Source organism: Centroberyx gerrardi, chromosome 4 (genome assembly GCF_048128805.1).
Source record: "Centroberyx gerrardi isolate f3 chromosome 4, fCenGer3.hap1.cur.20231027, whole genome shotgun sequence".
NCBI classification, from domain to species: domain Eukaryota; kingdom Metazoa; phylum Chordata; class Actinopteri; order Beryciformes; family Berycidae; genus Centroberyx; species Centroberyx gerrardi.
In genome coordinates this window covers 7123987-7147542 of record NC_136000.1, presented here as the reverse complement: position 1 = coordinate 7147542, position 23556 = coordinate 7123987, and the positions used below count along the sequence as shown (strand labels likewise).

Here is a 23556-nt window from a genome sequence, read left to right as displayed (position 1 = left end):
GTAAGGCAAACAACCAACATAAAAACTATCTTCATAGAACCTACATCAGTCTGATACGACTTACTATACTGTGAATTTATGGCAAAGATTTATGTCAGCTTAAACCAACTGGGTAACACTATCCTGCAAACCTGGTAGTAATCTGATCTCACTTCTGTATTTGTAAAATTTAGTGTACCCAACTTTTTTTCTGATATGAATCTTTATAATACAAAGTCACCATATGCATTAGGCTACAGTAAGCATAATCTCAAAACAGAAAAATGAATACTCTGGAGTTCAGTTTGTCATCTTTCTACATAGAAAAACAGACCATTTGACCTTTCATGTGATGTAATTGGTATTTATATATTATATTATTTATATATTATGTATTATTATTATTAATACATAATAGGTGACTGTGCATTTTCTGTTGTGGCCCCTAAACTCTGGAACAAGCTCCCCATTTCAGTACGAAATGCTACCTCAGTAGAAAGTTTCAAACGGCGTCTAAAAACTCATCTTTTTGCTGTGGCCTTTTATTGAATAATGTGGACTGTTGTGTGATTGTACTGTTGTTACTGCTATACAACTGCATTCATTGGTTTGCTCCTATGTATTTGCGTGTACATACAGATGTGCATTTTTGTGTATATGAATGTGCATATGTGTATATGTACACCGTACATGTGTATGTGGGCATATACAGTATGTGTGTTTCTATGTGTATGTACAGTATGTGTATGTGTACATATACATATTTGTGTATAGGTATGTTTGTATGGATACGTTTATATGCGCGTATGTATGTATGCATGTATATATATCTGTGTATGTACTGCATGTATGATGTACATGTATGTATTTGTATGTACTTTTGTATATGTGCATGTATACATATAGACATTGGTGTATATTTTACTCTTTTTATTTTTCTTATTTATTATTCTTTCTCTCCTGTACAGCACTTTGTAACTACGGTTTTGAAAAGTGCTATATAAATAAAAATGTACTTACTTACTATATGTGCCTTACAAAATGAGTAGCAAATCAGTTAATCTACGTAGATTATTTTTGATTTCACAATAGGAGTTACAATAGAATTAATAAAGACATCTGCTCTCTGTCGCTGTTCAGGCCCACACACACAGAGGTTAACCTACTCAAAGTCACCATTTCATAGTGTGGCCTTCAATCTCTAGTGTTGAAACATTGGCAACACGGTTTCATATAAAGGCCTTGAGCTCCTTATGGGGGATAATTCAGTAATCTGTGAATCAAAGAGGAAATTGTAGGCATGCAGTACTCAGATCAAAGTTCACATAGCCTTGCTGCAGGAACTGGAATTAGTCTGCAACAAACACATATAAACCACAAAAAGGTATGAGCCCATTTGTTGCACCAAAAAAGTGCTATTGTAATAAATTGCAAGGGGAAAAAAGTGAAATGAACATCACCAGGGTCTTTCTGGAAAAGAAAGCTGTGTGATAAGTCATATTTGTTATTATGCATATTGTTGATGTGGGAACAATGCTTTAAGGCTTACCTGCTGCAGGTCACTTGCCCTCTGTGGTTTTGCCCAGGCTGGCAGACCTAGAGGCGTGTCGCCTTATCTTTCTTGGCAGCACAGACTGTGGGTGCCCGTCACCAAGCCTACCTCATGACTAATACTCAACACTGATTTCCAAGGCACACACACACACACACAGGACAACCAGCAATTCCAAGGAAAAAGAAATAATCAAATTCATCAGTAGATCATAACCAAGTATAATAAAACTCTTGGGTTATTAGAAGCTATTTAAATGTGATTTCCTGTGCCCAACACTCATAAATGCACCTACTGAAATCACATGAGGGGCACTTAACTTTTACAGCACTGACCTTTGGACAGGTGGGTGATTAGAGGGTGGAACTATCAGGTTTCCTTTTATCAGGTGGCAGCGGATAAACTGGAAGTATATAAATGAAGTCATTCTCAAAGAGAAGGAAAAAAACTCATTACTTCAAAACAGTTTGCTTTACTGTATACCGGTAGTCCTGCTTTGCCAAGACTTGAGAACAAAGGGAAAAATGAAGAAAATAAATATAGTGTGGGGTATCTGGAAAAAAAAAAGTCTGCAATAAGTTAATTAGGAAAATTGGTTTTATTTACAAATGACTTTGACAACATATAACATATTTACATTAGAAGTCCATTATCAGGCCTTCCCTTTTACTTAAAAACAATTTTGTGACAGAGGGAACATGTAAACAAACTAATAAATAAACATGAATAGTCTTTATCGCAACAAATTTAGACTGACTTGATTGCAAAGTGGCTGATTACAATTTTGAAGAACAAGTGAGGGATGGCATTTAACATGACCATTTTCCAAGTTTTTAGCTCCGAAAAGACCCAGGCAGGAAATTACTACATAATTTTTTAAGATAAATTAATCAATGGGAAATAATGGTTTGAATTAATAGTAATGGCAATTTTAAATATCTGAACAGAACAGCTCAGCTCTTCGGGAATTTAAACCTTAGCGTTGAGCCTACCTATAATCATATAAAACTACTAAAATGTCCAGATTACAACAGCCATTAAGCCACTGGGCAGAACAGAAAACGTTTTCGGGGGCCAAACGTGTTGGTGGAGGAGACTGAAAGGGACATTCATCTGAACAGCTTTTGAAGCGGTGCTTGAAAGCCATCTTTCAGGCCAGCCATCAAAAGAACACCTGACAAAGTGTGGCTCAGACAGGCTCATGACTTCACAGTGAAACACAAAATGGGGCAGTTTGTCGCAGTGCTTGCCGGAGGGCGTTGTGGGTCAGTCTAGCAGTCTCTTCCTGCTGTAGGTCTTCCCTGTGGTCGAGCGTCTGGAAGGCTGGCTGAAGGGAGAAAGCTCCACCTCAAACCCCATCCTCCTCTCAGATGCAGCCTCGTCTAGAACATTCAGAGATTTAGTGGAACGTTAGTTAACTTCCAGAATGGGAAATAGTCACCAGCTGGTAGATTTAGACTGTCTGGTGAAAGGTTTTCTTTATACATCAGCCACTTTGGCAGGTTGGCATGGTGGCTGGCAAGTTTTGGCATCCACCAGCAACTGTAGCCACTAGACAAAGAAGTTAGTTTCCAGCCCTGGTAGATAAAAACGTTAACTGATTGGCAGTATAAAAACATAGTTGCAAAAAACAAGCACTGCACATCTTACCTTTAAAGCGTGGAGTTCTCTTAGTAGTGGAGCCTGTTTTGCCCTTAAACAACAAGGGGGACTGAGTGAGGGCCAGAATCCCACTCGCTGTCACCGACTTCCTCACCTTAGAGCTGGGAGGAGTCACTACTGTCAAAACATAAAGACAGACATGATTAAATTACTGTAACACAACCACACAGGATGAATTTAAAAATGAAAGGTTCATTCTACAACACTAGGGTTGGGCTGGTGTAAAAAAAAGTTAAAACCCATTTGATATAGGCCAGATCATCTTATAATGACAAATGCCGGTTCAGTCAGTGTGCAGAAATCTGCAGCTCTGACACCGTATCACTCTGGTGAAACCAGGTCAACCCTATACAAAACTATATCTGCTTCAGAAGAAAAATGTTTCAAATATTACAGATCTCTCATTTTGGAATGAAACTGTAAATATTCTTTGTTCTATCACAGCTTACTTGACTTGACATCTCCATTTCCAGCAGTCCAGATCATCTCATCTTCACCTTTCTGAGGATCAGCCCCGTCAGCCTGCTGAGCCAGCTTCTCCATCCAGTCCAAGTCTCCCAGTGGGGAGAGAGGCGATGCATCTGCTCCTATACAAGGTGACCGCTTGGAGGTCAGAGCCAGTGGTGCAGCTTTGTTGGTTGAGGGGTCGTCAGTGTCCTCACTGTCTTGCAACCTGCTAACCCCAAGCTCAGCTTCCTCCAGTAGCTCCTCCAGCAGCGGCTCCCCCTTCAGGCCACGATCCTTGCCTCCCACCACCCCAATCTGGGCTCTCTTCTTCCGAGGCCACCTGTTGAGGTTGTCTGGGGTTGCCTTGCCTACACTCTGAGGTGAAGGGGTCAAGGGGATGATCTCTGCCATTCCCATTGGGGACATGGTTCCCGCAGGATGGTGCGTAGGGGTGTAGGATTGGCAGATGTAAGTTTGAACGCCTTTGCCAGGTGTGCTCTTGGCTGGGGTGACATGAGTGCAGACAGATGGCGAGACACATCCAGGATCTCTGTGTTTAGAGCACAAAGCCAAGGGGCTTTCCAGCTGTGAGAATTTCACACCCACTGATGGGCTCTGACCTCCAGATCGAGGACCATCAGTGGCCAAATCACCAGCATTAAAAGAGTCTGTGCGTCTGAATTTGAGTTTCGGAAGTCCCGATGTTTGCATCTCTAATTCTACTTGGTAAGTCAGAGGGTTTGGAGTACCCAAGTCTCTTCGTCGACTAGGTGTTGCAGAACTTCTGGGGGTTGAAAATCGAGGGGGATCAGTAGAGTACCCCAAACGAGCGGCAGCCTCCCTTTGTTGGCGGTCAGGAGTCTTCCGAAAGCCATAGCTTCGGCCAGGTGTGACTTGGGGTGGCAGAGGCGGTTTGGGAGAGGCTTCATTAAACTGAAAGTCTTCGCTGGACTTTGAAGGCTTCCTGGAAAAGCTGATGTTCATCTTGAGACCTCCACTAAGTTGGGTCTTGACAACAGCAGCATCAACAATGTCCATGCTGTCATCCTCTGTGGTGGCAGAGCTAAAATGTGAAGAGTCAAATTGCTGTGAATCTGTCTGGGAACTTGACTCAGTTTCAGAGGTTTGGGAAGGTTCAGCCTGTGGCTTTTTCTCTTGCATTTCTGACTGCATGTTCTTCTTTTCCACAGGGTCACAGGTCTCAGTACAGCTAGATTCTGTGTTTGGTTTGGAAGGCAGACTCTCACTAGACTGGGACCTTAAGTTATGTCTGGTCCTACTTGTAGCACCTTGGCCAGACCTAGTTCTTGTCAGGGGTTTTCCTGGAAACTTTGGGGAAGTATCTGATCTTTCTGAAATACCTCTTTCTGGCGTGAATACTGGCTTACATGGAGACATGACATTTAAGCTTTTAATTGGAGTTCTTCCAGAGCGAGTAATCATTTGGTGAATAGGACCAGGGCTGGTTGGAGTTAGGGTGTTGGGTCTCGGTGGGAAGTTATGGTCTTGAGGTGGTGTGGATTGCGGAGGAGTTTCCTGGGGACTAACAACAGTGTCAGCTTTTACATCCTTTACAGGTGTGTTCATCTTGTTATGAAGCCTTTCAGAGGACCTCTGATTTTCCTCCTGTGTCGACATACCACCACATAAGCTTTCAGAAACCTTTGATAGCACTTTAGGAGAAAAGCTATGTCCTCTCTGAGATATCTTTTCCGGGGTCTTGAAAATGTTGGTTTTCATGGTGGGACTTTTGACAGGACTGCTAAACTTGGTGGGTGTTCTCAATAATCTCTGAGAGCTTTTGGTTGCATTGCGAGGTGACTCTGGCACCTTAAAAGTTGCATTGTTCTCTGCCAGTCTACATTTTCGTGGCGACGGCGACCATGTGACACTCTTCCGGGGAGTCCTGGAACTTGGGCTCTTGAGTAGGTGTAATCCAGAAGGGGACTTGCAATCCAGCGAGGCCTTGACCGGGGTCCTGAGAATACCCTTCAGCGGGCTCTTCACAGGGCTTTCCTTAGTAGGCGTCTCTACTATAAGGGTCCTTCTGGCCGGAGATCTGAAGGGGCTGCCCCTGAGTGCCATACCAGACTCACGAGAGCTGCCTGCCACAGGGCTTTCAGGGACAGAGAGCACCCGCCTACTGGATGCCGGTGGGGTCTTGGGTGTTCTTGGGGTCCGAGGGGTCCTGGGTGTCCTGTTCCCAGTAGTGGCCCTCCCATATTTACCAGGTGACTTTATTGGCGTTTTATTTGGACTCTAAAAAGAAAACAGAGAAAAAGGTTGGTAAAATAATCAAGCTGTCGTTAAATTGACCAACCGAATTTGACAAATGAATGCACAATTTTAGACTTTACTGTCATCTCCAATGAGTACCTTTATTGCAAGCAATTTTTAAAATAGTTATTGGAGTATAAAACAAGGATGCAATCTGGTATCATCTCTCAACTCACTTAAAGAAATAGTTAAGAATTTTAAGAGGTCAGATTCATCATGAAGTGAGAGTTCCTTCAGTATGCATAAAAAGTACTTTTTCACAGCATATTTAGAGCAAAATTTGGTAATATTTGTTAGTAAAGTGCTATAGTATATATAGTATAGTGCTACAAAACATTTATCTGAAAACATTTCCAAGTCATTTATAGGAAAATCGTGAAAATATTTGGAAGATGCTTTAGTCATGTGCAATTCTGTATTTGTTTGTTTTTATGGAAATGTTAGCCTCTTAACCTGCAATAGCATGTGCTATCAGAATCTCAACTACCAAAACAAACCACTGTATTAAACAAGAAACTGCTTGTGAAACAAGGTGCTCACAGGAGTCAAGGGTAGAGTTTGTTTAAAGAAAAGAGCAAAAGCACTCTTTATCTGCAAAAGTTAAAAGCCTTTAGGTGCTAGTGCTATGGCTACTAATGTATTCCCCATTAATGAATCAACAAATTCTTTGGAGAATTCACCTCAAAGACATCAGACTCTGTGGACAGCCGTCTCCTGCTGGCCCTGGTTACATAAGACCCGAAGGAGGTGGAAGGACGACTGGGGGACTGAGCAGCTCCAAAGAGAAGACGCATAGGAGACCGGACTGTTTTTAGATTAACCCCGCTGATTTTGCTGTCGCTGAGAGGAAGCTGGGATGCAGAGAGGGCCTTGTCCAAGTTGCGGGAGCGAGGTTGTGAGCTTGGGTAGAAGGTGGTTGAATGTCTTCTAGCAAACTTCTTTATCCTTGGGCTCCTTCTTAGGTCTGTTACAAAAGCAATGCACAACAAAAGACAATGCATCACCGGCATACATTTCAATGCATTTATAAAGGTTATTAATGAAGATATGGGTGGCACTACCATGCTGTCAAATTGTAAAAAAAAAAAATCACCACCGCTTTGTGAAAGAAAAAACAGGATATCTGTTGTGCTTGCACTGGAGGGCAACATCTTGATTATTTTTCAAAAAGTGATAGTTAAAAAGTTGCTAATAAAACACCTAGGATGTCTCCAGTGGTGTCTAATGTGTCCAGTTCTTGTCTACATTTCACAAGGCGACACATCTACTTTTGTTGCATGTAATCAAATACAAGGCTAATCTATAATATTTAAGCAATTGTTACATTTGTGTAGATATATTTTGTGTAGGGAAAAGCTTATAAAAATTGTGACATCAGCCAAATACCATCTGCAGGTTTCACCGGTGATTCCTCCACAATGCTGTCCTCAGTTGGGGCAGATCTCCTGAAAAAGAAATGTCAAAACATTGGAGTAAACATTTTTTATTTAAAGTTGTCAGCTACTGCTGATGATTTTTGGGTCAAACATATCTTATCTTGAACTGAGGAAGTGAAAAATGTAGCCTTTTACAATATTCTCCCTGTATAAATCTCAATTTGGCAAATTATTAAGTGAAACATACCTTCCCATTCTCTGCCTATATAGGAGACGACTGGACACTTGCTTGTGGAGGGGCGTCTCAGACACTTTATTTGTTAGGAGTTTGTGTCTCTCTGAAAAGGAAGGATTTCCTTTTAGAGATGAATTGCTTAAAACAACCACAACAATCGAGCAGTACACAGAATACCTAGTTGGCTGGTAAAATAGCACAAGTGGCAGGTAAAGTTTTAGATTTGGCATCTCCTGTAGATAAAAAGTTAGCTTTCATCCCTTCATTTACCATTTCTCTAAATTAACCTGTAATGCTGAATCTCTACCTTCTGACTCCTGACATCGCTTGCGTTTCAGTCTTTCCACGGCGGACACAGACTGGCTCCGTGGCAGCTTGGCTTTCTTTGAGGGGGAAACAAGCTCCTGGTTGAACAGGTTTCTCCTCACCTTGGTCACTTCTGGGGACATTAAGACCATGTATTTAGGACTCCGATATCCAAAAGATTATACCTACTGCAACTGCACCGATTTTCGGTATCCAAATTAATTTTGAGGTGTCAAAATCTTCAAAATGACATATAATCAGAATTAGATTTTATTAGCATAATAGGATTTTTATTGAGAAGATTAACTGAATATGATGTGATCCTATTTAGAAAAGTACATCACATTTTCACTTCACACTTAGTTTACTCAATTGCAGTGAAAGGTGTTTCCAATCAACAAGAAAGGTATTGAAAAAGGTAAGGTATCAGAATTGGTATTGCATTCCAAGTAGGGCTGAACGATTTTGAAAAAATATCTAATTGCGATTATTTTGACTGATATTGCAATTGCGATATGATTTGCGATATTAGAGGGAATGATCATTTTTACATCATTATTCTCATTTTCATTGAAAAACGTATTAAAATGATTATGGTGTGATTTTTGCGGGGATCTGTACCAAACAAAGATGTTTTCTTAAGTCTGTAGAATATGATGTGTAGGCCAGGACATCTCTGCAGCACAACAATATTTAATTTCAAAATGGTATTTTGACACACATTTCACCTTATCACCAAATACTGCGCCTCCTGCGATTTGAAAATTGCAGTAGGCCATATTGTGATTTCGATAAAATTTTGATTAATTGTTCAGCCCTAATTCCAAGTATTGGAACTGATATAGAAAAGTGTCAAGCAATATCCAGCCCTTCCTGAATTACAATCATTGATCATTTCATTGTGGACATACAGAATAAATTAGATGTGAATCAGCATGTACCTTGTGTTGCTTGCTTCTGAGGTGGCGGCTCTGCAACTGGTTTCTCCAAAGCGACACAGACCTTCGGTTTGGTCTGTTGAGAACACAAGAACTCATCTAAGGCGCTGCTCAAATTAAGGCTGAGACCTGAGTTAGGTAGTATTTGCAAATACTTTTCATGGTTTGTGTTAGCCTTCTTAGGTCCCAGATGGGTGGGTTTTGTCACATAGGACAATACAGTAAGTGTTAGAGAATCTAGACAATCACAGAAAAGTTATTTGAAAGTCAATTTACTTTTCTGTGGCTGACTCTACCTAGGTTAAAAGCAACACATTATTATTTAGCAAATACTAGTTGATCCAGGTCTAGTTATAAAACAATATAAATGGATGAATATCAGCATTGATTAAATATCTGCTTTTGTCAGCTTACAGCTCTTGTAGTCTTTTTAGGCATCTCTATTTGGCGTAGACTCTGTGATGATTCAGTCATACTGCGATGACGAGTCAGCATCCCACTCCTAAAACATAAACAAAAGAATAAACATTTAAGAAAACCCTGGGCATGTACCTTACAAAATAACTAACATAAAATTTTAGCACAATTGATATCAGGGCTTAATCATATTATGCCTCATCAAACTCCATGGTTGTTTAAAGACAAAGCATACATTCAAGGACCATCTATGAGCATCTATGTTCAAATGTCAATTTTTTTTGCTGTATAGGTAGTGTCTAGGTCTATACAACTATACAAAAAGTCTAGTTTAGGCTAACTACAGCTGTCACTTGGGACCTAAAATGTTAAGAAATTGATTATTGGATATTGTTCTGTCAAAGGAACGTAGATTGATCAGACTGGATTCTCAAACTGGATCAGATTGGATTTACAACACTTGAATGGTTGACAAAATGGATTATGCACAGATTTCTATATTTCCAAAACTTGTGACATGTGCAACATTCTCTTAATTCTTCATTCGCTAAAATGTTTACATTCCCGACAGTTTAAGGTTTTCCATAACTGTAGGAACCCTGTAACGTGTCTTTCTAGACAACCCAAAGCCCTCCTCACCTCCTTTTGCTGGCAGAGCGGTTTCGCAGGTCCTGCAGACGATCCCCGCTGTCTGAAGCCAGGCTGTGAGCATTGGAGAGGGGAGGTGAGGAGGCCGAAGGAGAAACGCTGTCCTTGGCAACAGACTCGTCACTGAAGAAGTCAGCGGGCAGAACGGCCACCAGGGCCTCAGGGAGCTGGGTGCCCAGACTGTGGTAAACGTCTGCCAGCACCCTTGGGATGGCTGTCAGGAACCTGCCACGACACAGAAAGGCTAGTGTTAGATCCTAAGAACATGATCATAAATATAAAAAGCAGGGAATACCCTCCCATTAGAAATAAATCTGATCTCTGTGTCCAAAAACTCCTAGGAAAAACAAAACACCTTGAAAGATCACATGCCTGCATGAAGTAAAACACACTCACCCTGGGAGGATCTCATCTTGCATGAATTTTGCAAGGAAAACTGGGTCTTTGGTTAGGGAGATAATCCTGAACATGTCAGCCACCTGAGAAACAGGGGAAGTTTAAATTTAACTGTTTATGTATGCAGAACACTGTAGTTATCATGGTTGTGGCTTCAAACAGCTATTAGTAAGGTTGGATACGGAAAACAATACCTAGCACTTCCAATGATGGATGAAAATGTTTCAAAATGTAAAGAAGGCTGATTAAATGTTTGATTCTATCAATGAGATCTAAAATGTTCTATTAGTTTGTGGTGATTTTACTGGGGAATCCACTGAACACGGTCTTATTCCATTTAGAAAAACAAAACGTCATGTTTAAATGTGTCACAGAAATAATTTTCTCCACTGCATGATGAAATCGTACTTAAAATTGCTTAAAAAAAAGAAAGGCATCACCAAAAAAGTACAGTTTTAAAATGGGTACCAGTATCAGTCAAAGAAAATTAACAATAGCAACCAGCCAAATACTGGTAATTTGGCTACTGCCTCTTTAGTGGGAAATCAGACATTATTTCAGATATATTTCAGATTCCTATCTATTCCAAAAATTAGTGTGGCTTACAAAAGAGTGAAAGCGCCTAGTGAATTTTGGAATCTACCTGCTATTTTTTGTTTTTTTTCTGCTTTTTTGTATTGGCCAGCGCCAATACAAAAAACCATGTTGTTGTTGATTCTTGTTATTGAGCGAGTGTCCTACCTCCTCTACCATCTGATCAGCATCCAGCGAGTCAGACTGCTCCGAGGGGAGGAGTTTGCACATCTCCAACCTCAGCAACGCCTGGAGCTGGCACCTAGGACAAAGGACAAAACCTGGGTTACTGAAAGCTTCAGCACAGAATTATTTTTTAACCTTGATTTATCCAGAGAACGTTGACTGGCCACACATGCCGTTTATCAGTAATGCCCAGCTACAAACACTGTTAACAGTTAACACACATTTCACACCTGGGATCTGGCCAGTACAACCACAGACTGGGGTTTAAGGGACCTGTCCATGAGCAGGGAATTATATGTTAATACTCATTCTCAAAACAATATAACATACTGGGTTAGAAAGCACTCACTCTCTGACTTTGCTCTCAACATCAGAACCAGCACCATAGAGCTGCCTGATCGATTTGCTGGATTTGAGAAGGTGCTGCTGGACAAAGAGGGAGGTCTTCACCTGCAAAACAAAACATTAATAATGAAGCTGAGTAAGATAAGTAAGGTAATCAATGTGCATACCTGACCAAGCCTGCAGGTGAAACACATTGTTTGTTCAGATATACTTCTTGTCGCCTTAAATAAACATTATTGATTTGAAAATAATGGATGTGTAGAAGAATACTTTCATTGTTATGTGGACAGAAATCCATTCCTGCTCTAACAGGCGCCTGAGAAAAACATCACTTTTCACAGGGAATCTACTATCTAAGTCAGTCATAACAAATTAATTTGTAAATCTGCCCATTAGGCTGCACGATTCCAGCTATAATTACTATTTTGATTATTTTGTTAGATACAATTATTCATCTCAATGATCTGTGATACAAAATTATTTTACTTTGTTCAACTACAGTGGCCATTCTGATTGAAATGAAATGTTTATCCAATGCAATATCCCAAAATTCTTAGATAATTAATAGTGACAACTAAAATCACAACATACAATATGATTATCCACAATTAATTGAGCAGAACAACAATCTATGAATACATCCAGCATCAGTTTGCTGTAAGGAAAGATGTGGATCAGGTCAAGTCAATCTTGAAATACATAAAAAGATTAAAACATGTCTCACCCCCAGGTCTGACTTGGCCATGAGGAAGGTTTTGACAGCAGACAGAAGTTGCTGGACTTCGGCGCGGAGGGACGAGTCTCTCTCTGCCAAAGTCTTCTCATAACTGGAGGTGAGGTGGGTCAGCAGCTCTGCCTCACTCCTGAAGTCTGGTTATGGAAAGAAGACATGTTACTTGTTTTGTTAAATTAGACTTATACAGAGAATTTAATATAGGGCAATTGAACATAGGGTGGCTTGTGCTATTGACTGCATCATATCTTGATTCTGGTCTAATTTCTCTGAAGTGATTTTACTTCTTGTTATGTCTTGATTGACTAAACCAGGCCATATTATAGCTGAAGATTATTCTTCACAACAAAAAATATGACAGCATATGTAAACAGCAGTGTATTTACAGCTATATTAAATGGTTAGTCATGTGTATTATGACTAAATAACTTTTCCATATTTATCCAGACTTTTTTGTGCAATTCCCAAACTTTTCAGGACCTGGAAATTATCAAATTCACTTTCCATACTTATCAAGACATGTACTATACTCCAGGTTTCCCCTGGAATGTTCTGTATAGTGATTAGTAGTAACATGTTCTAGTGTTGAAATTGTCGGTTGCGTATTTTTTCTTTGCTGAATCCTATTTCCATGCTGCAAAAACCCAATTTCCCCACAGGGATCGTTAAGGTTTCATCTTATCTTATAACAGTGTGATACCATCAGTCGTGGTATTGTGAAGTGTTGAGAGACGCTCACTGATAGTGTTCGCTCCTCCAGATTTGCTCCTGTCATCCGAGCGTCTCTTCCCCTGCCTGTCCGGCCCCCTGCCCTCGGCACCCGGCGGCTCGGCCTCAGCCTGGTTCTTCTGGGCCTTCACATTGAGCCGGGCCACGTTCAGCATCTGCAGGGAGCGGCTCATGGTCTTCATCTTCTGCTTCACCGGCGTGCGCTGGGCGCCACCTGCAGGCCAGAGAAGAGAAATGATACAGAGGAAGACAGGCGCTGCTTTATTAAGGATGTGACAAGATGACATCACAGGAAATATTGTGGGAGATAACCAAACTGTTTAAAATAAACAAAATACATTTAAAAATCAGGGTTCCTACATGTTTTCCATCCCACAACTCAAGATCTTAATTTTTGACTGGATTTTAACATCATGATGTATGCTGATGCTGGCTGAGCAATATACCTATCTGGCCAAAAAGCATAAAATATTCTTCACAGCAATATCCCAATCTATGAAATGTCAGCTGGTTTACAGCTACATAAAATCTGCAGTCTGTGTATGGACTGAATATAACTTTTTTCATAAAAGATTATCTTTATTGATCCCCAATGGGATACTAGGTAATTGCCAAACTTGTTAAGACCTGGAAATGATCAAATAAATCTTCCATACAAATTTCCAGGCCTCCACAAAAACCCTGAAAAACAGATAAAACTTGAGATGTGGTCTTCTTACGGTTCTTGCCCTTCTTTTGGTCAAGGCCCTGGGAGGTCTGGTAGAGTTCAGCCAGACCGTTGACCAGCTCCTGCTGTAGACCAGACAGCTCCTCCTCTTCTCTCTGCTCTGGCACTGCATGCAGCAACCTGGGCAACAGCACAACAAAGTCAAATATTCGGACTAAAACTGTCAATTTTTGCCAAGATTGAGTTTGTTTTAGGTCTTGTTTTTCTCATACATAACTTATAGCGTGCCCCCAACATTGTCCGACACCAAATATTTCAAACATTTTTCAAATGATTTCAAATATTCAAAGCTAACATCGATAAAGTCTGTCACACACACACACACACACAACATAGATTTCAGCTAACTGACATAATAGCAGCATGTTTCTTGCCAGTCTGGAGAGAGCAAACATTGCTTCAGGCTCCTTCTATCTCCTCATGTCTGGATGCATTTCTTATTTAAGGTGCCTATCATTTTTCTTTACTATGTCAGAGCAGGGATCCATTGCATCAAAATAAATAAATTATAAATAAAATGACTGGGCATTCACTGTCCAACCGGGTAACTAGTCTTTTGAATGCCCTGCCTGAAGAGTTTAAACAGGTACAGAAAAATCAGTCATCTTTTAAATCTTCTCAAAATATATTTCTGCAGACAGACTTTAACAGCAATTGCTTTTACTAATTTTATTCTGTTACCTGTCGGTTTGATTCCTCTTTAACCTTGTTTTTGTGTTCATCTTATTGGGTTTTATTTGTTGTTTTTGCCTGTAAAGCACTTGGTAACTCTGGGTTGAGTGCTATACAATAATTATCAATAGGAGAATTTTTAAGTCAGAATCCCCATACCTCATTGACTCCATTAAATGGGAACTGACTCCTGACTGGTCAGACTGAGGGAACCAGCTCTCTGTCAGGCTCGTCATCAGCGGGCTCGACCAATGGCTGAGCTCCTGCTGGGCCCACTCAGGAACCTGGGGCTCCTGTGGCTGGGCTGAGAAATAACAAACAAACAAACAGGAATAAATAGCAAACAATTTGATATCCCAAGTATTCAAATGAAAACAGTTTTCGCTATGACATGACAGCGCTACCACCACCTATCAGATTTAGTGCTTTAACTTCCTTTAACATTTAAGATTTCAATAAGGATTATAGGAACAGTAACATAAAAGGAGCAAAAAGAAGGGTGCAGGTAAACAGTAACTTCCCGTTAGAAATGAAAAACTGAGTACTTTTAAAGTTACAAGTCAGACCATTTGTTTACAAAAAAACGTTAGGTTTTGATGATGAATTCCAGCTACAAACATTTTAGTAGCATTTCTGAACCCTAAATATGACTATTCTATCCTCACCATCTCCGCTGTCTCCCTCCTCCTCCATGATGCCATAGACGACTCCCAGGACACTGCTGACTACATCCGGCAGGTCGGCAGAGGTGTCGGCTGTGGCGGGGGCGACGGTGTTGGTGGTCAGGAGCTGGTTGTGCTGGGTGATCCCAGGCTGGAGGACGGTGAGCAGAGCCGTGAAGGGCGACAGCGGGGAGAGGACAGCCGAGCAGACCAGGCTGCTGTCATTCACTTCTGCAAACTGGGGGGACAGGCGAAAGACGGGGAAAAGGAGGTTCTTTAAATGCACAGAACAAAAACACAAAAAAAGGAACCTCAGACTCCTACCCCCTGTCAAATTAGTGTTCAAAGGAAAAATACACCCTTGGACAAACTTAGGCTACCAGTTATTATCAATTTGTGATGTTCAACGCAGTTATTTTGTTATGAAGTGTTGTAATTTACATATTTGGTGTACCCACTTTCGCTCAACCCTCCTCGTCTACTTCTACTTCAGCAATTTCCTACATTTCCCAGAATTACTTTTGCTAACCCCCAGAGAAAGGGGTTCTCTGTGCTGTATATATGTAGGTGGAGAGAGCGATACGTTTTTCCAGTCGAGAAAAAGTGAGAGTGGAGAGAGAACATGTCATGTCATGTCATTTTTAGCGCTGTACTCTGTAATAGAGCTGTAACTGGGACGGATGTGGAACTAAAACATAAACTGCCCCCAAGCACCATTGTTGCATAAAGAAACAACTGTCTTGGCTGAATGTCTCACCATGTGCAGAGCCTGAGCAGAGAGCTCCATTATGAGGTGCTGGAAGGCAGCCTGTCCCTGGTCCCCACTATTGGAGCACTGCAGCACCCATGACTCTGTGGAGGCCTCTGTTAGCGATGAGGCGTCCCAGCCCTGCAGCACTCCCTTAAGACGCACTTCCACCGGCTCTGGGAGAAGCCTCTGTCTGCGGGACACCGGCTCTACCAAGACACTGTAGCTCTGTGAGGCATTGCCTGGTTGGGTGAAGAATAACAGCACACATGAATGATGACGTTTCATTTCCTGCGTTAGGTTTATTTAATCTCCCTTACTTGTCATTTATGCATTGCATTTTTGTTATACTGGTTTCCACCTTGTTGAGTTTTGTTGTCATTTAGTTTGTTATCCAATTCAACTGTGTCCTAGTTTGTCACCTTGATTTGTTTATTTTTTTGAGGTGAGATGAAGTCCCTTGTTGTTGTTGTTTTTCTTATCAGTTGCATAATCGGTAGATTTGAGTATGTGTGTAATCTTGGCACGTATAAATATTAGCAAATAAAGAAACTCCATTCCACAATGAGGATGTACAGTATGATGTATCATAACGATTTAGCTTCATTTTATGAACACTATGACTCAAGCAATCAGTTTCAGGCAACAAAACCATTTCAGACATGTTTGATGTACGTACCTCATTTATCCTAACAGCTAATGACTTTTTGTGCAATAACAAAGGATTTTGTTGTTTGACAGTTCACTTCCATGTAACTAACCTTGCCCCCAATGGAGAACCCCTCCTATGACAGGAAAAGCCAGGCGGTAGAGTTGTTCAGAAGACAGCAGGTATCCAATGCTGGACTCAAAGGAAAAGGCCTCTCTCCCAGGACCAGAGTCTAGCTCTGACTTCTGAGCACAGCAGAGGTTCAACAGAGTGTCCACAGGAACCACTCTGCCACCCATCTGCCCCAGGACCGCCGACAGCCTCTGAGAGCCGAGGTGGTCCTCACATCTCATCACCTGAAATAAGACAAAAGATCAAACTTATTAAAGTAAGTGTACAGAGTGGAAGATTAACACCAGCACCAACCAAATGATAGTAAGTTTTAGGTGCTGCTGCCTTTTCTACCACCCAGCAAGTAACCAACCATTGTTTGGAAGTTCTGGGTGAATTTTAGAAACTAGCCACTGTGGTCGGTGGATGAAAAATTTTGTTTGATGCTTTGATAATGTGTCAGACTGTTAAAACATCTGCAGTCTTTTTCTGGTTGCTACTCTTGACACCAGGGCAGGAAACTAACATTTTGGATCCCTGGTTACAGTGGCTAGCGGATTTCAAAAATTCACTGGATACTTTGACCATTTATCATACAGACTGATGTTCAGAATAAAAAGTAATCTCCAAATGGTGGGTTACCTGCCAAAGTGGATGCTAGTGTAGACTAACTTACCAGCCACAGCCAAAATGTGCCAGTGTTAGGCTTGTGGTGATTCCCCACTGACTGATACAGTACTTAATGCTGTACTCACCTGGAGATGTGAACTACTGTCAATCCAGTGCAGCACAACCTGTTGCTGGACCAACATTTCGTGGAGCCCTCTGGATATAATGTGGTCTGACACGTCCTTGTGTGTGTCATGGTTTTGAAGAGAAAGGTAATTTACAAGTTGTGTCCTGGAATGTGGACACTCCGAGACAACAAACAACACATTTTCCCCATCGCCTGAAATATCATCCTCCTGTGAAATACTAGCCTTGCCAGCTCGGCTCGACTTCCTAGGTCTCAATGACAGTTTAGTGGGCGAGGTGATGTCTGGTCTGTCCCACTGGAAATCCAAAAGAGCTTCTTTGAGTGCGTTTTGAACTGAGGCAGATGGATTGGGCTGCTGTTTCTGCTGGGAAGGGCACGTTTTATCCTTTACATCCAATTTGGCTTCAAATTCCATCTCAAAGTCCTCAAACGTTTTGTCCCGAAGTTCTTTGAAGTCTGAGCCCCTGGATATGCGGTTAGCATTGCGGCCAGTCTTGGACTGGAAGAATTTATAACCCCAGCGCACCTTCCCAAATCCATACTTGTAGCCGAAATGCAGCAGAATTCGTAGTATTCCTCGTTTTACACGGTGATTTCTGACATCCACACGATCGCTTAAATCGTGATCTCCATAATCCACATCGACGGCAAAAACCAAGTTGTGCAAAGCCATACCGTCACTTGGAAAGTGGCACTAGATCCATTATCATCAATGAGTAGGCCATAAAAACAGGACAGCTTTCAGCACAGTGTATTCAATTCCGCTAACATTAGCTAAACAAATGGCAAACTTGCTAACCCACTATAACGTCCGACAGGCTGTTCATTGGGCAAGTCTTGCCGTAGGGACGCCATTTACAGTAACCTTAGCTAACTTAACGTTACTTAGCTATCGTAGCTAACTACGCTAAAGTTAACTTAGCTGCAAGTTAACGCTAGCATGACTGTTTAGCGGTTGCCAATCCATTGTTTGAAAGGAGCAGGTACCTGCGCAAAGACACGAGCCTATTTCGGTAGGAATAATATTTCCCTTATGCTTAACGTTACAATATTATCGAATACCTAAACTCAACCTATTCGCCATTTTCTTGTGTCTTCTTTCCTTAACTGTTCGCGCTCCTTGTACGAGGATCCACCCCTTTACTGAGATTGGTGGCATCCTGCAAGGCGAATAAGCACATTGGTCCAAAATAAGGCGTATACTAGCAGGTGATTCGCCATAACTTCCCTTCTAACTTCTGATTGGGCACATGTGCCATCAATCATCTCTGAAGTATTAAAACAACAACATGTATAATAGGTTAGGGACTTTTGATTGGCAGGCACCAGCTGCATTTAACTTTTTAAAGCTACACACAGTGAGTTTCAAGTGTAAACATGTAACGGTAAGACGCCGGCACTATTTTGTGAGTTTGTTTTATGAATATGGCAAAAAAATCCCGCTGGTCTGCATTACTTTAAAAGTCGACGTGTTGTTTTTGTCAAAGGTACACTGCTCCATCTACTGTCAAACTGCTGCATCCAGAACCACCAGCCAGCGGCGCTTTAACCTAAAACTCTTGGCCACTGCTCCTTCTCCCTCACTACTACTTGTAGGTGATATCCTGAATTACTTAACAAGTAAGTGACATAATAAAAAAAACAATAAAAACAATAACATAAAGATAAAATGACCACGACAAAGATCAATAAAACAGAAAGAACAATGAGTTAAAACGGTAAAAAAAAATATATAAAAAAAATGAATAAAAGCCAATGGTTATATGAAAGATTATTTAAAAGATGTATTCGTTTTTGGTTTAAATTAGGCATACCACTAGATATTTAATAAGGAAGGATATGTGTAACAGGATTAAATACAGATTCAAAGAATACAGATGATTTGAGTCACTAATCAGGCATTCAATTTTATTGCCATGGTTAAAAAAAGTAATCTTTTTAATCGTAGCATTTAGCCTGCTGTATATCTTACTTAAAATATGTGTCATCAGCCATTTTGGACATATAATTCTTATAGTCTCCTAAACAGGAGTGAGCCTATATTTTCTCACATTAAAATTCAATCTTTTTTTGAAATTCAACATTTTTTGGAATATGTTGATACAGAAGACGATCGGTTTATGTTTTCAAGCTCCCTGAATGAGATTTTTTAGTATGCATACACTTTTAGCATGGGTGGGAATTGAACCCCAAACCCTAGCAGTGTTAGTGCTATAGGCCACTCCAGCCATTGAGCTACAGATTCACCAGAGAATCAATTGAAAATAACTATGAAATATCTCAGTACTGGAAAAAAGATGCCATGCAGCAGATTGAGGTACTGGCTCGCATCAAGGTAAGCATGATGTAAGATGCACAGGTCAGAAGGTAATGTTGTTGTGGTGTGGCATGGTGTTGGCCAACGTTTTGTCCTTTAATCCAACAACACTAATATATATAGAATGTTTGGTGGCTCCTTGTATATTTGGATTGGCTATACGCTTATCAGCTTATGTAATATGCGTCATACTTTCAAATAAAAATAGGCAAAGGACACTCAGTCACTGGGTTTTTGATCCAGTTGGTCCACTGAGACTGTTTGCTTGTTCTGGTATTCCAAGTAAAGCAGTGAGAGAGCGAGCTTGGCATTCCCCAAAATCAGCTGACCTCTCTCTTATTCTGCCTCTCTCTGCCTAAAATGGAAAATTCTCTCGTTCAGAACATTTGTCCTTTGAACTGGTGGTCCATTTCTTCCCATGGGTTTTCTACTGTTCCATCAGGTTCTATGCAAAATAGGATTCATTGGGTTTGTGTGCACACCAGAACGATGCATATATTTTTCTTCTCTTTAGTGGCATTTCCTTGTTGATCTAAGCAATCACTTAAAAGGATTTCAACTACAAATTGGACTGTGCATGATATTTTTAGAAAACATGTTGACACGTTTCATATGCATTTCACATATTTTCTGAATAAGACTTGTCTCAGTTTGTGTGTTTCTGTATCCAAACATTTCACTAGTCCAAATAGCCTCCATTGCCAAGAGCTTTGACAGTATTAGTATACAATGCATATAATAATCAACTTTGTAAGAATAAAATGTATCCATAAAGCCCTTTTCGGAAATTGCTAGCACTTTACAAACAATAAAACAATATTACATGAAAAAACAATAAACGATAAAATGGCACATATGAACATATTAAATCTTGAATTCTTTAATTAAATATATCTTTCATGTACATAATAACCGGTATGAATATGGAGCAACAAAATCTAAACATCATTGCACTTGTCATTGCTGAAACCTTGGAAACAGCTATGATCCAAATCCTCAATGAAACAAGCGATATCATCTTCAGGTGCATCGACCCAGTTTATGTGTTTTTCAGATAATTTGTCAGATTTATATTGAAGGAGGAAGTGCAGCATCCTTCTCTTTCTCCCCAGGGCCAGAGGGCTAACCAGGAAGAGAATGCTTTAAGGAAATAGAGCACTGGGAGAGGAGATATGTGGGTCACCTTCTGTTTTGCATCCATAATCACCTCTTTTCTACAGCAGTAGAGGGGGATGAAGAGCTTAGAACAGCTTTGAAATAGAGAGAGAGAGAGAGATGAAGAGAGAGGGAGAGAGAGACTGAAAGAGAGAGAGAGAGAGAGAGAGAGAGAGAGAGAGAGAGAGAGAGATGAAAGAAGCCTGGTAAAAGTTCCAGGCTCTGCTTTCCAAGTCCCACCAGACACTCCTGAAGTTATGAGACCAGGATGTAGGTCAGGGATTCAGATGTTTTAGGGAACATGCTGCTGCTAAGACTACACACACACACACACTCACATACACACAAATGCACACACAGATGGATGCACATGCATGCACACCCACACACACACACACACACACACACACACATACAACACGCACAAATGGGCACACGTGCATGCTCCCAAAATGCTTATTTCCAGGTCACTCTAGAGTGACTAATCTTATTCTGGGGTCAAAGTTCACGTGGATTATCATCTCTTGGAATCAGAAATATTTATAACAACAATAACAACAAAAAGCCACATTTGGACCACAGGATGGATTTTTCACTTCAAGATTTGGTTATAATGCATGTTTTCACTCATTCGTATGTTTTTCATTTCATTAGTAAAGTGGCCCTTTTTGTGACTACTATTTTTTTTACACTATAGAATATACATATACACTATCTTGTCTCTCTTGTGAATGCAAGTTATCGAGGTCATTTTGCTGAGTTCACTGAGTTCATAGTTAAGTAGACACCAACCAGGCAGGTAGCCGTCATACAGCAGTTTGAATCCATTACAATAAATGTCAATAGATTCATCAACATGTAATTAGGGCAGATGTGCGCCTGTGAGTTGTCAGACATACACACAATAACACCAAGAGACTTCTTAGCATAATGCTTTCCCAGGCAGTGGGTGGAATTTTCGAGCAGATGCTTTGAAATTGGCAAAGACGACGCTTGTTCCAAAGAAAATATTGTAATAGATGTGATTCACGCCGTGCTGCGTATGAGAGAGCTTCACTGGAAAGGCCTTGATGGTAGCCGAGATGTAAATGTAGTAGTGTTATATCGGGCATGTGGGACTTTCCATTAGATCAGGTGCCATCTTGAAAACATTTTACCTATCTTACTCACCCTAAAAAATAGGCTACATCCTTCTGACTCTACAGACCAGTTCCCCAGCTGGCTTGTTTATTCACCAAATATCTTGAGACGTTTGCTTTACTTATGTAGCACTCAAAACTCAAAACAGAGCTACAGAGTGCATTTACGAACAATAAACATATAATGAATGAAATCAGTACACTAAGCTATAAAAATGACAGATGTTTACCAAAGAAAATTGACCTAAAATTTGATTTCATAAAAGCCTAGCTGTGTTAAAGTTATCATATGCAACTTTTAAAAAAAATAAAATAACAACAAATAAATAATAGGATATATTATGTATATCCTGTGTCTGTCTGTCACCCCCTCAGTTTGCGTGAAATTGGCTTTTCAATGACATTTGGGACCTTTTTACACATAAACCAGTTGCAGAGCTGGGATGTGGCTATCAAGTGCAGGAAAGTCAGAACAACAACAGCAATGGCGGAAAGCAGTACGGAATGAAAGAACAGCGAAGCTAAACATGTAGCAGACAAGACTCGTTCAAAAACACAGCGAACATCGGCATTACTTTCTTTGGCTGCGTTCACCGTCTGCTTCTTCAACACCTGTGGTGGCTTTGTGGATGTCTGTTACCTCAGTCAGGCTAGACGCTTTTCAAGGTAGACAGCTCATCAACATGAATGACAAGTGTTGGGGTGGGAATTTGACCAACTGAGAGGGAGGAGGGCCTCAAGATGAAAAGTTATATATTGTAACTTTAAAGCCGAGGTGCCTGGTTACCTTTGGTCTTGAGATTCAAAATGGCCAACAGGCCCCTGCCTGAGGATCTCAGATTGTGCTCAGCTCATCAAGGGTTAAGCCCTCAGCCATTCAGACATGTGAGAGGTAGGAACCAGACCTAGCTGAGCCTTTTACAGCAATCAGTAAACTCTTGAAATCAACAGGCAACCAGTGTACAAGAGCTAAAATAGCGGTAATATGATCCTGGGGTGTGTGAAATATCTTTGTCAACAACCTGGCAGCAGATTTCTGCAAAATAGCATAAAAAGGCAATTATTTGTTAACTGGAAGCTGTAGCACATGTGGGACAAACTGTATGAACAGTATATTTTGCCAGCTAACAAGCAGGAAAACCCAAACCACAAAATTGACAGGCAGGTGAAATGCAGCCAGTCAAAGTCCTGTCACCTCTGAGACTCAACAAACATGAAGGGAAGCTAAAGAAACTAGAGGCGTTTGATTAATGTTGGCGAAGTGGAAAAGGTTTTTACCCATAGTGTAGGTGGGACACCAGGATGTTTGAGAGGCAACATCATTGCTTTAAGTGCAGTATTAGCTGGAGTCTGACTTGCCAGACAGGATGACACAGAGCCAGCAGCACGCTGCCAGAGACAAATGCCCAGTCTCTTGCATTCTTCGTGGAAGTGCAAGTGAACTCATTTCTTCTTGTCTTATACATGGGAACAACAGCTGAGGAGTTTATTTCCAAAACCCCACACTGTGTATCCATTTTGTTAAATAAAAAGATCAGAATTCAGTATCTCTAAAACCTGAATCTCTAGAGGAAGCAGTCTGCGCAAATGTTAGCATTTTGTCAACTGTGGACTTAGGTTACCCACTATCATTTAAAAAGAACCATAATGTGTTTCTGATTTTGTGCTATCAATTTTTCAAAAAAAAATTGTTTTTATTTAAACCTTTATTTATACAGGGAAATCCCATGAGAAAACAAATTATCTTTTAAACAGGAGCGCTGTGCATAATCAATAAAACAAAAAAGACAACTTAAAATGTTTCAACATGGACAGTAGGG

The 23556-nt window shown here is 40.7% G+C and overlaps 1 protein-coding gene across 1 annotated transcript; it reads right to left on the bottom strand.

The window, feature by feature from the left end:
- Positions 1-2191: 2191 nt before the first annotated feature.
- On the bottom strand, positions 2192-17798 carry ticrr (TopBP1-interacting, checkpoint, and replication regulator). The gene is made up of 22 exons (XM_071911099.2): positions 17124-17798; positions 16370-16613; positions 15618-15850; positions 14864-15098; positions 14358-14502; positions 13519-13646; positions 12810-13013; positions 12062-12207; positions 11342-11442; positions 10975-11068; positions 10234-10316; positions 9829-10062; positions 9187-9274; positions 8776-8848; positions 7836-7967; positions 7541-7631; positions 7304-7362; positions 6598-6881; positions 5207-5899; positions 3643-5176; positions 3182-3310; positions 2192-2913 (listed from the first exon to the last, which is right to left on the bottom strand). The coding sequence occupies exons 1-22, from the start codon at positions 17796-17798 to the stop codon at positions 2798-2800; spliced, it is 5721 nt and encodes a 1906-aa protein (XP_071767200.2). The 3' UTR covers positions 2192-2797.
- Positions 17799-23556: the final 5758 nt, after the last annotated feature.

What these genes read in the sequence shown, in the direction of transcription:
- ticrr (XM_071911099.2), bottom strand. Translation starts at nt 17,798, where the DNA reads ATGGCTTTGCACAACTTGGTTTTTGCCGTCGATGTGGATTATGGAGAT. An exon ending in TATAGGCAGAGAATGGGAAG is followed by an intron (nt 7,363 to 7,540) that starts GTATGTTTCACT and finishes TTTCTTTTTCAG; the next exon opens with GAGATCTGCCCCAACTGAGG. An exon ending in TGAACACACCTGTAAAGGAT is followed by an intron (nt 5,177 to 5,206) that starts GTAAAAGCTGAC and finishes GTTAGTCCCCAG; the next exon opens with GAAACTCCTCCGCAATCCAC.